This window comes from Etheostoma cragini, chromosome 10 (assembly GCF_013103735.1).
Source record: "Etheostoma cragini isolate CJK2018 chromosome 10, CSU_Ecrag_1.0, whole genome shotgun sequence".
Taxonomy (NCBI): Eukaryota; Metazoa; Chordata; class Actinopteri; order Perciformes; family Percidae; genus Etheostoma; species Etheostoma cragini.
The window spans coordinates 15,103,525-15,117,580 of NC_048416.1; the positions used below are offsets into that span (position 1 = coordinate 15,103,525).

General features: G+C 39.9%; 1 protein-coding gene across 5 annotated transcripts in view; it reads right to left on the reverse strand.

Annotated features, from left to right (window-relative positions):
- Positions 1–14,056, reverse strand: part of spock1 (SPARC (osteonectin), cwcv and kazal like domains proteoglycan 1) — a 93,917-nt gene that overhangs the window by 30,840 nt on the left and 49,021 nt on the right. For all 5 annotated transcript variants that reach the window (XM_034883533.1, XM_034883536.1, XM_034883531.1 and 2 more), the window contains one exon: positions 6,939–7,019. In XM_034883533.1, the coding sequence (XP_034739424.1) occupies positions 6,939–7,019 (81 nt within the window). The remainder of the gene's footprint in view (positions 1–6,938; positions 7,020–14,056) is intronic.

The window sequence follows — 14,056 nt, forward strand, 5'->3', positions numbered from 1 at the left end:
TCTACGTCTGAAACTGACACAGGTTGGTGCTGGTTGTCATTTTCAAACACTTTGTGGTGCAAGATCTTTAAGTGAATGTGTATTTCCGTCAGAGACCATTTATAGCAAATTGTCATATGGTGCAAAATTCTCTTTAATAAAGCTCTCTCAGGATTTAGCTGGGAGAACTAATACCCCAAACACACACCTGAACATCAAATTTTATTGAACAATACCGAGACAATTATCACACAAAGGCACCTATACCCGCTGCGATAGCAACAATCAAAGTGATTGCATCTCACACGTGAACCTAATATTAGATCCTTCTAACGCAATTAGATTGATAACTGATGCAAGCAGAGACACTGGAGCAGCTGATGCCAGGCAGCTAATGCAAGTGATTTCAGTGCGCTGCATAAACTGAAGCTGTGCTCAATCTGTGATTAAAATCCACAGGTTCAATTAATTCATTTCTAAATCCATTTTGTAAAAGTGAAAGGACATTGACAGTGTAATCAATGTGCAATATTTTAATAAAACAAACACTAGAAAAGTAGGTAGCAAGTAAGTTGTCACCATTTGACAGCTGTCTTTTAGGACCAATTTGCCCTTTCACAGTGCAGACTAGTGAGACTTCTACAATCAGACTACCAAAATCTGTTAACATGGACACGTCATGGCTGTTGTACACTTCACTGCTGTGCGGCAACATGCTTTGAAAGCGCTGCTGTTGCTGCAAACCCAGCATCATCACATCTACCATCTGGTCAGATCTGCCTTTATATACTGGGGGGGAAATCAATATACTCCATGGTTGATAGCTCATGCTCAGCAAGTGCAGAAAGTACTGAAAAGAAAATGTATTCCCCGCTGAACTCAAACGTTGTGCTCCATCTAAGAAAAATAATACTTTGACAAAAAAGCATCCTCTGTCTGAACAAGAAGAAGATAATTATAGATATCGGTGTGTGTGTGTATCTATCTCATCTATAAGAGACCCGTAAGCTCTTAGTGTACATGGTAATGGATATGTAGAGGTATATGACTTTAATATTTGTCATACAAGTCACCATCATAAAAGGCAACCATTATGTTTTATAATCATAGCTTTGCTCCTCTGCGCATGTAGGTGTGGCCCATCATACAGCCCTTGCTCTGCCTTCCAGCCATTACCACAGTTCCAGTGGTCTCTTGTGCCCCTCCTGTGGATGAAGTCGGTTCCTATATTGACTTCCATCACCTCCCTCTGTCCCTCGATCTATCCAAGGCCACAGCTCAGAGCCCGCGGGGAGCCACAGGGAAAACACAAGCAGCCGCAAAAGAGCTAGAAACACACTGTTGACATGCAAGACCCGTTCTCATCCAGCTTAGTGCTTCTTTATGTATTAAATTTCAATATAACATATTACCATAAAGCTTTCAAATACTGGATATTTCGGAATGAAACTTCTTCTTCATGGCAGATTAACTGATTCATACACTTGACCAGCCAGTGTAGTTTTTTTTTTAAACACATTCATGTTATTTATCTTTCTTGTCCATTTGACTACAGAAAAAGGTTGTAATGAAGACGGAAAGTTGTATGACATGGACATCATTAAATCCCAATCAGTGCTTTTCTAACATTCTTTGTTTAAAGGGCAATTCTCAATGGGAATACTTTGTAATAGACAATGTCATGGTTTGGATCCATCCCTAACAGGGAACATGTAGACTCATTCTACTTATTCATTAGGCAAACATATGGCAGTTTATTGTCTACAGTGTGCAACAAATCCTTCTTTGAAAAGTTCCTGGATAATCTAACCCTGAACACTACATCCAGCCATTTAATTGCTGCAAAACTTCAAGTAGATTCCTGGCAGAGAAGCACATTATGCTTAAAGCTGTAAAACATGATTACAATCCCTTGCCCTACTCGTCCACTCCTCGAGAATTGTTCTCCATCTTTCTTTACTCTTAATGTTCCCAAGCAGACAGGAAAAAGTGCCTGGAGAAGAGAAGGGCAGGATTAAACACTCTTCCTGTGCCCCCTAATACTGGATGGAGGCCAAAATGGAGTGCAGTGATTGGATAATAAAGATAGTCAGAGTCCAATTCAAGAGGCCACATCGCCCACAAGCCCTGTCAGAGAGTAGAGGGTGACCTTAAATTAATTGCTGCGGAACGGGACATGGGTCAACGGTGTGTTTTTGTAATCTGTGTGTACAGTATGGGTGTGTGTGCTCCTTTATTGACAACGTGCTCCATTGCTCTTCATTGTTCGCTCTCACCAGCCACTGTTTCTAATAGCAAATAAACAAGTTTGAAATTAAATAAACAAGAGCTTCAACAACTATTCCCAGAGGACAGTTCCTTTTATTAGAAAAATGAGCATCACTTTCAGGCTCTGATAAACTAATTAGAAAGGTGTTTCCTTTTACCTGGGGTGCTACAGACAAAAACAAGAGATCAGGCGAGAGAAAACAGAAAGACAAACAGATCAGAAGGAGATAAAAACTGTCTCTCCGCTTTCTGAACGTTCCTCAGGCTATGACTGTTTGGCCTATGGGAGGCACTGGAGCGATGGATGACAGCTAGAAAGGATTGAGGGATGAAAGCAAAGAGAAGGCCTTGGGGAGGACGCAGTGATAGAAGGGATTCACCATCCATAAAATTAATTATTGAAAACATGGGGAAGTCATATTATTGTGGATGTAACTGGAATGGAGAAGATAAACAGGCTGTGTCTGTTTGAATGCCAGAGAAGAAGCCGCAGTGGCTTACGGGAGAAAGATATCTGGAGAGAGAGAAAGGCTATTGACTATCACATACAAACTGAATATTCATTACTACCACACAACCAATATACAAAACACACTTTATTGTAAAAAGTCGTGAAAAAGGATGCTTTGTGAAGCTGTTGCTGGCAGCAAAGCAAATTTAAAGCAACTTTATGAAAGCAAATAATCAAACAGACTTTGAAGACAGCTTCAAAGCAAAACAGCAAAGATGCATTTAAGGACAAAATGCACACCCAAAAAGCCATTCATTTCAGGTGGAAGTTGCTAATTGTTGCAGTCTAAAGAAAGTTGTACATAAATTGTTCTGCTTGAAGCGTGTTTATAATTCTAATCATCATCATGGTGGGCTGAGAGAGCAGGAGTTAAATAGAATATGCATGAAATTTGCTTAGTAGGATGAACAAGCACACTCAGAGAAACATACACAATGGCTGACGAAGACACTGGAGTCTCTAGTTGTTTCTCCACCCTCACAAAGAAAGACGGGGAAGTCAGCCAAAACAGGCCAGGCTGTAAAACCAGATGCTAAAGTCTTCATTGTGACAAACAGGTCAGCATATGTGGCATACAAAAGGTTTCATTTCAAAACATGTTATCTCTTAGGCTACCTGAAATTCAACAGTAATACAGGAAAACTCACCCAACTTTTGGCACATTTCACAGGGTAAGGATAACTTCAAGAGTCCATGTTTTAACAAGACTGAAGGTGTGACTCACACCTCATCCATGTGAATATGCTGGAATATGCTGGACCATTTGTGCAGTATGTGTTTATTTGCCCCAAGTGTACCAACTGTCCAGAAGTTAGCTGTAAGATAATGAACAATAGACACACCAGCCATCTGCGTGGGAATGTGTCTGTATGTGTAATTTATAAGCTCACCAGAAACTTTACCTCTTTCTGTTATCCTCCAGTCTCTCTCCCTTATCCTCTCATATTCAGATTCATAAAACCTTGGGACACGTGCACATTTCGTACTCAGGTTAAAACATGGCCGCCCGGTGGGAATTTTGTGACTATGTGGCTTTCTAGTGAAATGGAATCACGTCTTTCCATTGCCTTTGTATGCAATCACACAACCTCTAAAATTTGCGTTAGGTTCTGTCTGAACAGTAAGAGTTTACAGCCATGCTACATGTTCTGTGAGGCTGTACACAGCACTTCTTTGAGTTATAGCATCAGCATGCTAGCATGCTCACATTTACAATGCTAACACGCTGATGTTTAGCAGGTCTAATGTTTACCATGTCCTCTTGCTAACATTTTCTAATTATTTTCTTATTCACGTTAAATACAAAGTGCAGCTGAGGCTAAGGAGAATTTATTAAAGTACTAAAAGTACTGGACAAAGTGAAATGTTGACCTGATTATGGCGCTGGAAGAAAAGTCCCCAAAGTTGTTAAATGATTATTTCATCCTCTTGAGACCAAAAATGTCTTTACCTAATATTGTGCCAATCTGTTACATTTTTGTTATATAACAACAGATTATATGATTCTTCTATTTAATTACAATCCCTTCCTGCAGCTGTGCAGTGTGTTTTCTCTTCTCATTCAAGATTTTACTTTGCACCGGTACAATGTCAAGTGGTCTCTTTTCTTTTCTTCCCCCAGGCTCTTAAACTGACCATGGGCTGCTGCCAGGCAAGGAGTTTGTGTCAGTTTGACCTTTATTCAATTTTAGGAGAGCTCATGTTGAAAGACCACGTGCTTGACTTACAGGCTGATTCTTTGTCTCGTTGACACACTCTTCTTCTTTCTGCTCTGTCCTCCCACGCAAGCAAGCATGCACACACGCACAAGTGGATGACAGATCTGGCCTCTTGCCTCACCTTCAGTGTCAGTGATAATTAAATATTTTTGCACTGTCCTAGACTCAGGCATTCATTAATCTGAAACTGAAGGGTGTGTGTGTGTGTGTGTGTGTGTGTGTGTGTGTGTGTGTGTGTGTGTGTGTGTGTGTGAGTGAGTGAGTGAGCATGCATGAGAACGGTTTTCAGAGGGCTGTATCTCCTCTACCTCCATCTACTTGACTTTCCTGCTATCATCCTCTTAATGACTACCTTTAATGTAAGAAACAATAGAAACAACCCTACCTGATGTGACATACCATCTAATGTGTCCATTAGATCATCCTCTTACCTAAAGCATGTCTCTTCACCAGAACAGACTCCTATAATCACACTTTTGTAGCCAGGTACATATTCACTTCCAGATTTAAAACCTCATTTCAATCGCCTCTTTCTTTACATGTTTTTTTTTTTAATGAAAAGCCTATGTGCCGAACTAAACTCATTACGCCCCCAGTAAGAATACAACACCACACACTGAGTAGACAACAGTCGACGAGGGAAGAATGGAAAGTTAAATGTAATTCAAAATCTTACATTTTGCTCCATTTAAAGGGAAAATGGAAAATTATTTCCATCTTGCGACTACATTTCTACATTCTTCTGACATCTCTTGCTTCCACAACTCACTGCCTGGCATGTTCACTCTTTTTCAGAACAAAGGCAGTCTCAAAAAACATGTACTCTTTGAATCTCTGAATTGCAGCTTTCTGCAAGAGAGCAGCATTCCCTGTGACACGGCCCTTCATGTTGTAACAGTTTCAGAGCTGATCAGAAAATTGTTAAATAACTAAAAATAACCAAACCTTCAGCACAGACACCAATAGCTGTGATTGAACTGAGCCTGGAACATGAAGATGAACTGGGAAGGTAACGCTACTCATTCAGGCTGAGTCTCACAAATCAGCACAATATGGCAGCAGCTCTATTTGTAGATTTACCAAGGCTTTGATACTGTGAATTACCGTATGTTACCATGCAGCTTATCTCTCATTGAATTAGATCAAAACATGTGTAATTGGTTTTGTAATTACCTAATGAGCAGAACACACTGTGTTCAGTCGCATTTCAATTGGCATTTGATTTTCCAATTGGTTCCCCATTTACTTTTCAATTTGCCAACTCATCAAATCATTTCAGCACTAGACGTAGCCTTGTGTTTTTCACCATGACAGACTACACACTTAAGGGATTCATTGATCCATTTTAAAATTTCTTTTGCAAACCTTTTTATTTGGCTATTATTGGAATGAATATAACTTGCCTATTTTCTGATTAATTGTTTTTGTGTACATTTTTAAACTATTATTTTATTGTTACAGTATTGTCACACATTAAACAGCAGTCAAGAAACTGCTTAGAAGTAATTTAGTAAATATATGAATATGATTCCAGGTTGTATAAAAAGTACAACTATAAAACACATCATTAAGAACTGACTCAAGTACTCAAAATGAACTAAATACATTTTCCATGTACTGTAGAAAAATCACATTTAATTTCTTTGTCTCTTTTCTGAGAATATGTTATGTAAAAGTAATTCATGTTATCCTTGGTAATCTCAAGTAAACAATATTGTACAGGATTTCAGCCCACTACACCCACGTTAGCTTGTTAAATTCTGCTACGCTGCAAGCACAAACACCCAAACTGACATGTATGCTACTGTGTTCTGAAGAGGGGAATCTTCACACCACTATCTCACTGCCCACTTGCTTAATCTTAAATTACAATTTCTGTGTTAGCCTGCACTAACAGACCATGATGTTAGTACGGCAGCCGACCCTGGAAAGAGCTCCATGTTACTGACTGCTAGCTTTGATCATCCTGTGTGCGTTCGTCATGCTCTATCTGGTTCAGACGACAAGCTGTACGCTTGGTTATCTCTCTCTTCCACACTGACATCTCTGCACACAACCTGAGACAGGCTGGAAAATTAATTGTGCTAAACACTGCTGTATTATACTCGCCGTTTTATGGGATGTGCGGCTGAGACAGCCAAATAATTTAAACTCAGTGTAAAGTATTGCTACACTCTGTTGTGGAACATCAATGGCCGGCTATCAGATAATTTATTTCTCATTATACCTAGTAATCTGTGATGATCTGACACTGGATCTCACTATTATAATACAAATAGATCAGCACTGAGAGCATTATAGCCCAACAGCACAAAGAGTATATTAGAGCTGAACCAGATTTGTTAAATCAACTGTAACAACAAGAACAAGATGGTTACAAAAATTTGGCTGCATGGCTATTTCTTCCAGTTAATAAAAAAAAAACTCCCCACACTGATGAAAATGACATTGCCCAAACTCACCTTCCTGTACTGTCTTCTTGGCTGAGCTAGGGTGAGCTTTAGTTCCTGGGTCTCCATGTCTGCTAGGTTCGGCCTCTCGTTCTAAAGAAAGACCAAAAAAAAAAGCAAAATAATTACAATAGTTCATACACGCTTAAAAGAGGTGAGAGAAGATCGATACCATTGTTATGTCTGTGCATTATTGTAGCTGAGGAAACAACTAGCTTAGCATAAATACTGGAAGAAGGGTAAAACAGCTACCACGGCTGTGTCCAAAGCTGCAGAGTGACACAAACATATATTTTTCTCATCTGTAAAGAATAATCATCACAGCATAATTACGAGCACAAAAAAGTCAAGTAAAAGAAAATAGTAATGTACGTATCCATCTCGATACAAAAACACTTATCCATCCTCCCTCTTACACACACACACACACACACACACACACACACACTGCATTACAACATCCCATATGGAAGCAGGCCAGTGGTGGCAGAGTGGTGGCATGTGTGTAGGCTGTGACGTTAACACCCTGAGATGATTAACTCCCAAACTCATCCATCTCCTGTATTTAACAGCAAGCATGGCTTTACAGCAAGGACAGAACTGTATATAATGACCAGGAAAAAGTAAGTGTGTGTGTGCGTGCGTGCGTGCGTGCGTGCGTGCATGTGTGTGTGTGTGTGTATATGTGTCCGTGTGGCAAACTTTAACTTTGTTAATTTTTTGTTAATGACCCCATCTATTCATTATTCTTTCCTCTCTCGATCATCTCCTCATTATTGGATGACTTTCTAATCTCTGAGTTATCCTCTTTGCAGACAATCTCTCTCAATTGCTCTCTGTAGGCCTTGTGTCTGTATATCTGTGTGTCTCCTCCCTCGAGGCTCTGTGATGCCATTGTCACTTTCACAAGCTGGCATTTAGCCTGAGGACTTGTGCTATGATCGCTGGCAACGGCTGTCTCCTCACTCACATCCTCTGAAGTTTATCTATCCTAGTTTACAATGATCATCTGAGGCTTTACTGTCTATGGGCAGGGTTGGGGAGTAAGGGAATACAAATGAAGTGATTGAGTTTATAAATACAAATATAAGTCATTTTAATCCTCTAAAGTTGTTTGAAATGGTGGAAAAACTACTGGCCAACCATGTTTACATATAGCTATGAAAACTAATGCACTGTAATTGGTATGTATTCAACTTGTTTATTGTTCTATGCACTGGCTGCTGCTGTATAAGAGCGCTCTAGACCGCGTAGGGAGGAACGCGGAGTGGAGAGGCAGGTCATATAAACACTGTGCCTTTAAGACGGTGAGCAGAGTTCACTTCCAGAGGAAAGACTTTCACGCAGGAAACACATGTTCGTTCTGCAGGTGTGTTTTAATCCAAACCACAATCTTGTTCCTGAACTCAACTTGTCATTTTGGAGCCTAAACTTGAGTGTTTTTTCCACATGACGTGCACTTTTATTGGCTAAAATCAACTGCCATGGCCCCTGAAAGGACTGTAATCTTGCAGTGCCCCGTAGCACAAAGGGCAATATCAAACACACATACAATCACACACATTCAGCCGATCGAGCCCATTTATGTTAAACTCAAAACAGTGAGCGCTCACTCCTCTGAAAGACCAAGATAAGAGCTTAGTCAAGCGTCATTGATATTGAGTCACTTTTCATGATGTGGCCAACAAGCCATTACAATCAGAGCAGTAAACAATGTTTAAAGAACGCCTGGAGAGCAAGCTACAAACCCTTAGCACATTACACTGAAATGAGATATTTTTTCTTGCTCCAGCTCACACTCCATTTAATACACAGACCTGAGGTGCTCACTGTTGTTTGTTGTCCAATATGTCTCCTTTCTTATCAGTTTCTCTCTTTCTAATTCTTTTAGCTCCTCCAGGCGCCGATCAAAGACGGTTATGTGAGAATGTATTAAAAAGAAGTGACCGAGTTTGAGATTAAAGATGGACCGGTGAGGGATGGGAACAGGCAGACGGTGAATCTTCGGAGAGATAGAGGCTTAGTGAGTTGGAGAAATAGCTGATGAAATATATAACAATGACAGACATTCTGCGGGGAAAACACAATGTCACGTCCTATCAGGCTGATTGGCAATTTGGAAGCTCCAGATTTTCGTGGCTTTGTTTGTGGCTGCTACTGTCGAGCCAGTTCATCACGAAAGGCTTCTGTTTCAGCTGCCAACACGGCTCCCATGGCAACCGCCTATTCACTACGTAATCTAATTAGGCAAACGGACAGGATTGGTAAACACCTGAAAATTGTGAACTTAACTTGTATTGTCTTTGTCTCTCGGCCTTTGTCTGTGTCTTCTAAGCATTGGCTGCCAGTTTGACTCTCCTGTGCTCCACTGGACTGGCTGTGATTATGGGGCACTGCCTGCCATTTGTAATCCTCCCTTTGAGTCCCCTCTCTGGATAATGCATTGCTATCACAGCCTCAAAAATGTGTTGGGCATACCCATACACAAGAAGCAAGGATGAAATAGCCAGCATACTGATTCTAACATTGGTCTTACTGACAGAACAACTCTTATCTGGTGCCAAGGACTCTTTCTTCCCTCTTGTCTCTGAGCTCGTGCTTAAAGGCCTTTTCAAGGCAACTCTCCAACCATTACAGATGGGACCAAGCAGAGAAGAATGCAGATGTAGCCAGTAATAATTAAAAATCTGAGTTTAGAAGAAGGCTGAGCTGACCTGGACGACACATGGTTCTAATATCGTGGGCTAGACAAGCAGTTGGTTCTTATCATATAACAGCACAGTTAGCTGTTTATGTAAAGATAGACAATGTGGCTATATAGTCACTTTAGCTTGTGTGAGCAAGTGTATTGAGATTGTTTTGACAATTTCTGCCTTCTTAAAAAAGGAAAAGGAAATGCCAGGACATGGCTGATATTTTAGTAACTATAAAGACAGCCTCTCTCACTCCAAATTGCAGTTCTGTAGTCATTCACAGGTTGCCTGGATAGAAAAATTATTATAAGTGTATAAATGTGTGTGTGTATGTGTGTGTGAGTGTGTGTTTATATTCCTTTTGCCTCAAAAATTTAACTTATTTCAAAGCTCAAAACTGAGAAATCTCCATTCACTTTGAAAGGTCCAGCAAAAGAATATAAGTGAACCTTGACTTTAGATTATTTTTCAAATTTCTTTGAATTTCTTGTCTTCAATTTTTGTGAAATCATCTTATTCAACATTTTTAATAACTTAGATTTGCAAATAACTAAAAATCCAACCTTGGTTCATAATCTTACTTAACAATATGTTGTGTGTTTCACTATACAACTTTAGGTTAAGAGTATTTTAATAAACGACCTTCTCATTGTTTTTTTCACCTGAGCTCTAGAGCACTATGGGTAAATGTCACTGTTTGACAAAGAAACGTTGAACGAGAGATGGCATAGAGTTACAGACGCTAATGCAACAGCTGTAAAACCCTGCTGTAAAAACAATACATAACTTCCTACTTATTGGTCCTGGGCAGTGAGTTGGTGCACCCTGAACATGAAGCCCTGATCTGCATACAGCAGAGGCCTGTTAAATCCACCCACGGGCCGAGCTGCTCTGCCTGGGACAGAGGCCAGTGTCACCCCCCACACACCTACCTCCTCACAGAGATATAGAGCATTCAACATAAAGCATAACATGTACAGAGGCCTAGAAGGTTAACCATCCATGACTGATAGACATGTCAACGAGCTGTCACCATGGAAACAACACGTCCTCACACTTGATGAAGACGAGAATGGCTGTAACGTTTCAACACATTTTCAAACACAACTCCTTGCATGCTGCAAGATCACTTTGTAACACTCTTGGTAGCCCTTTGCTATCATTTTTCCAACGTGATGGGTAGTTTGACTTTGACATGGGGTTTATGTTGTGTCAAACAAAACTACTTGGTTAGGTTTAGGAAAAGATCATGGTGTTATGTTTTTACATGCATGACATTGACTTTGGTTTCACATGGGACATGAACAGTAACACCAGTCTTGTGGGTGAAAGTCCTGTTTGTTGTTGTTGTCGCCCTTTATCATCTTACAGAGCCGTAGTCGAGCATTTACTCTGAGCGTGTAATATCGAAGTGGAAGTGTTTACATTGCAGTCAGTTGAAAGCCCATTCCGTTTCATACATTTGCATAAGCGTGCCTTGTGCGAAGGTAACAGACGCTGAGGGCCACTGACCAAACGGCCGTGGAGAGGGGAGTGCACTTTCAAGAAATTTAATTTAAACGAAAGGCAAAATAAACCTCACAGTGCTGTATAGTATCATTATTGAAACATCGATATTATTACTCTATTCATAATTAATCTGTATTATTTATGAATTCGTTCTACACATTTAATTTAAATATTTTGCAAAGCAAAAATCAAAACCATCATATTTTCTTAATCCAGCCAAATGCAAAGTATGAAATACTTTAATTACATAATTATACGTAACTTGTCATTTTAGCCACAGAGATCTGACTAGCTAGAAACTGAAGTGATGGCAAACATGGATACTGTCAGCTCTACACCTCAATGACTGAATATGCAGAAAAGATTCTTACTGAGTTGCTGTGACATGGCGGAATTGTACTTTGTGACAGATAAAGAGTGTGTAAGTAGAGCTAGAAGTTGGGAGTCTTTCTACTAAAGATGTCCTGATGGGCAAAATAAGATAATGAATGAAAAAAAAAGACGAGAGAAGACACACAGGGGGACAATTACACAGGGGGATGGTGATAATAATAACCAAACCAAAACCAAATTAAAAACAAAAAATTAATCAAATATGCAAGGACTAATAACTAATGCAGTCAGGTTTTTTAGTAAACGTAGTAATTTCAATCTGATGAACTCAAAAGAAAACTCTGGAGAAACAATGAACAGCAACGCAGGCATATGACGTGACGAAGGAGAGATGGATGGCCTGAAAGTACGAAGAACAAGTGGAACTGATGAGAGAATTTAGAGAAAGTGAGGGTAATGTATGTTTAAAGAGATGGCAGAAGGGGGAGAGAGAGAGCTCGGTGACTGCAGTAAGGGATACACACAAAAAGCAGGGTTGCAGGGCACAATGTATTGCTGCATTAATATATTTTGTGGGAAGCTGCACTCTATATAAGATTCTCGGTTTGGTAAATAGCCTGCCAGCGAAAAACTGACAGAAAATGTATCCTCCGCAGGATGCTAAATTCCAAAATAATTTGCATGTGAGCTTTTCTCATGCTTATGTGGTATGTACTCCAATGTTGCTACCACCATATTATATAACCAATGTATTTATAGAGACAACAATGGGAACTGGTTTACACCATGTTTACAGAACCAAATGTATTCACATATATTGGCGTGAAAGCCATTCTACCCACACCATACTATTTAAAAACATTAAAAGACATCCTGTCATTTCAAATACACTTACATTATTACCTACATCATGCACAGCTTCTACAGCAGTATACGTGGTGGTGGAGCTTCTCAGAGTGCAAAAGAACTTTGTAGGACCGAACGTGCCAAATCATAGGCTTTTTCCAATTTAAAAACAAATAGGCTTCATCATCCAAAGGTAATTAACAGACCTACTGTCAAGTGCAAATAACAGAACTTCCATAAGATTAATGTAAACGTAACAAAGTACATTATTCCACAATTTGGCACCTAATATGCATAAACCCAGTGTAAAATAAGGCTCTACTGTTGTTACACACATGGTTAAGTCTCAGGAAAGCCATTTATACCAGCAAAAACATTCGTACTCCACTAGCTACAAACAAAAAAACTGAAAACAATTATTTGAAATCAGGCATGCTGTCACCAAACAGATTCACGAAAACAGAGTTGCACAGAAACCAGACTAAATGAAAAACTAAATCAATAGCACAATCCTGACATGTTGATATTATCAGTATCAGTACATTATCACTGATAAGCTGGAACATATGTTAATTTTAGTGAGGCAAACTAGTCTTACAGGCTGTAGCTGATTGTAAGTTTTCTTAACTTCTGTAGGATTAGCCTGGATTCAAGACATGCTTACAACAGCTCCACAATAAACTATAAATCAACTGCTGGGCCTTATTAAGCCACAAGACGTCTAGAAAACAGATTTCCCACTGGTGGATTTGATTGCTTGCTGTTCAGTATCACCAACAAGTAATTTGTGATCCAACTAACTTCATTCATTTGATGCTAGAGAGGGAAGCATTCGTCGCCAAGTGATTCACCAGGGGACTAGATCCCCCATCAACCTTCCTGCGGCTGATTAGTCTCCAAGGGCAACGTGTGACTCATTACTCAAACTGAGATCAGCAGGTGGTGACTGATGACGCTATTGTTTCTGATGTATTGACCGCCATGTGCTGTGGTAAACATTTGATGATTTTTTTCATCAAAACAAGTTCATATTGTAGCTTTGTTTAGGAAAGGGATTCTACTTTGGCCATCTCTTATTGAGAAGCCTGTCATTCTGACACTGGCTGAAGTCAAAAAGGTGAAGATAATACTTTTGTGTGTAATGCCTGTAGTACCAGCTGGGTGAAAATTGGACCCACTTAAGGCAATTCAAACATAAATACTCCCAAAGCAAAACAGATTGTGTGATTGAGTCCACTTATTTATTCACTGTCTAATTGTTTTGATGTGCATTACTCCCAGGTGTGCCGTTTGTGTTGGAGTAACTGCACTGTGCATTAATGTCAGCAGCTCTGCAGCAGAACATGGCAAAAATGAGATTGAGAATAATGTTTTAATGCATTTCCATAAAGGGTCTGATTGGCACAAAGCTGCTCTATGCTTCAATTAAATTGAATGTCTCTCTAGAGGAGTGCACAGATGCCACATTCTTATGAGGACAAGTCACCTCACTATGTCCTGTCAAAATGTTGCAGTGACTCACATGCATGGAATGTACAGTCTGTGGTGTGGGCAATGCAAAAAACCTAGAGACATTTTTGAGAACAAATGGGCTTCCAGGTATTAAATGTTGAAAGAAATTCTACTGTGAGTGTCTCCTGCCACAGTTAAAGGATCACTCTGAATATCTGCATCATCCATCCATCCATCTTCGACCGCTTATCCGGTATCGGGTCGCGGGGGCAGCAGCTCCAGCAGGGGACCCCAAAC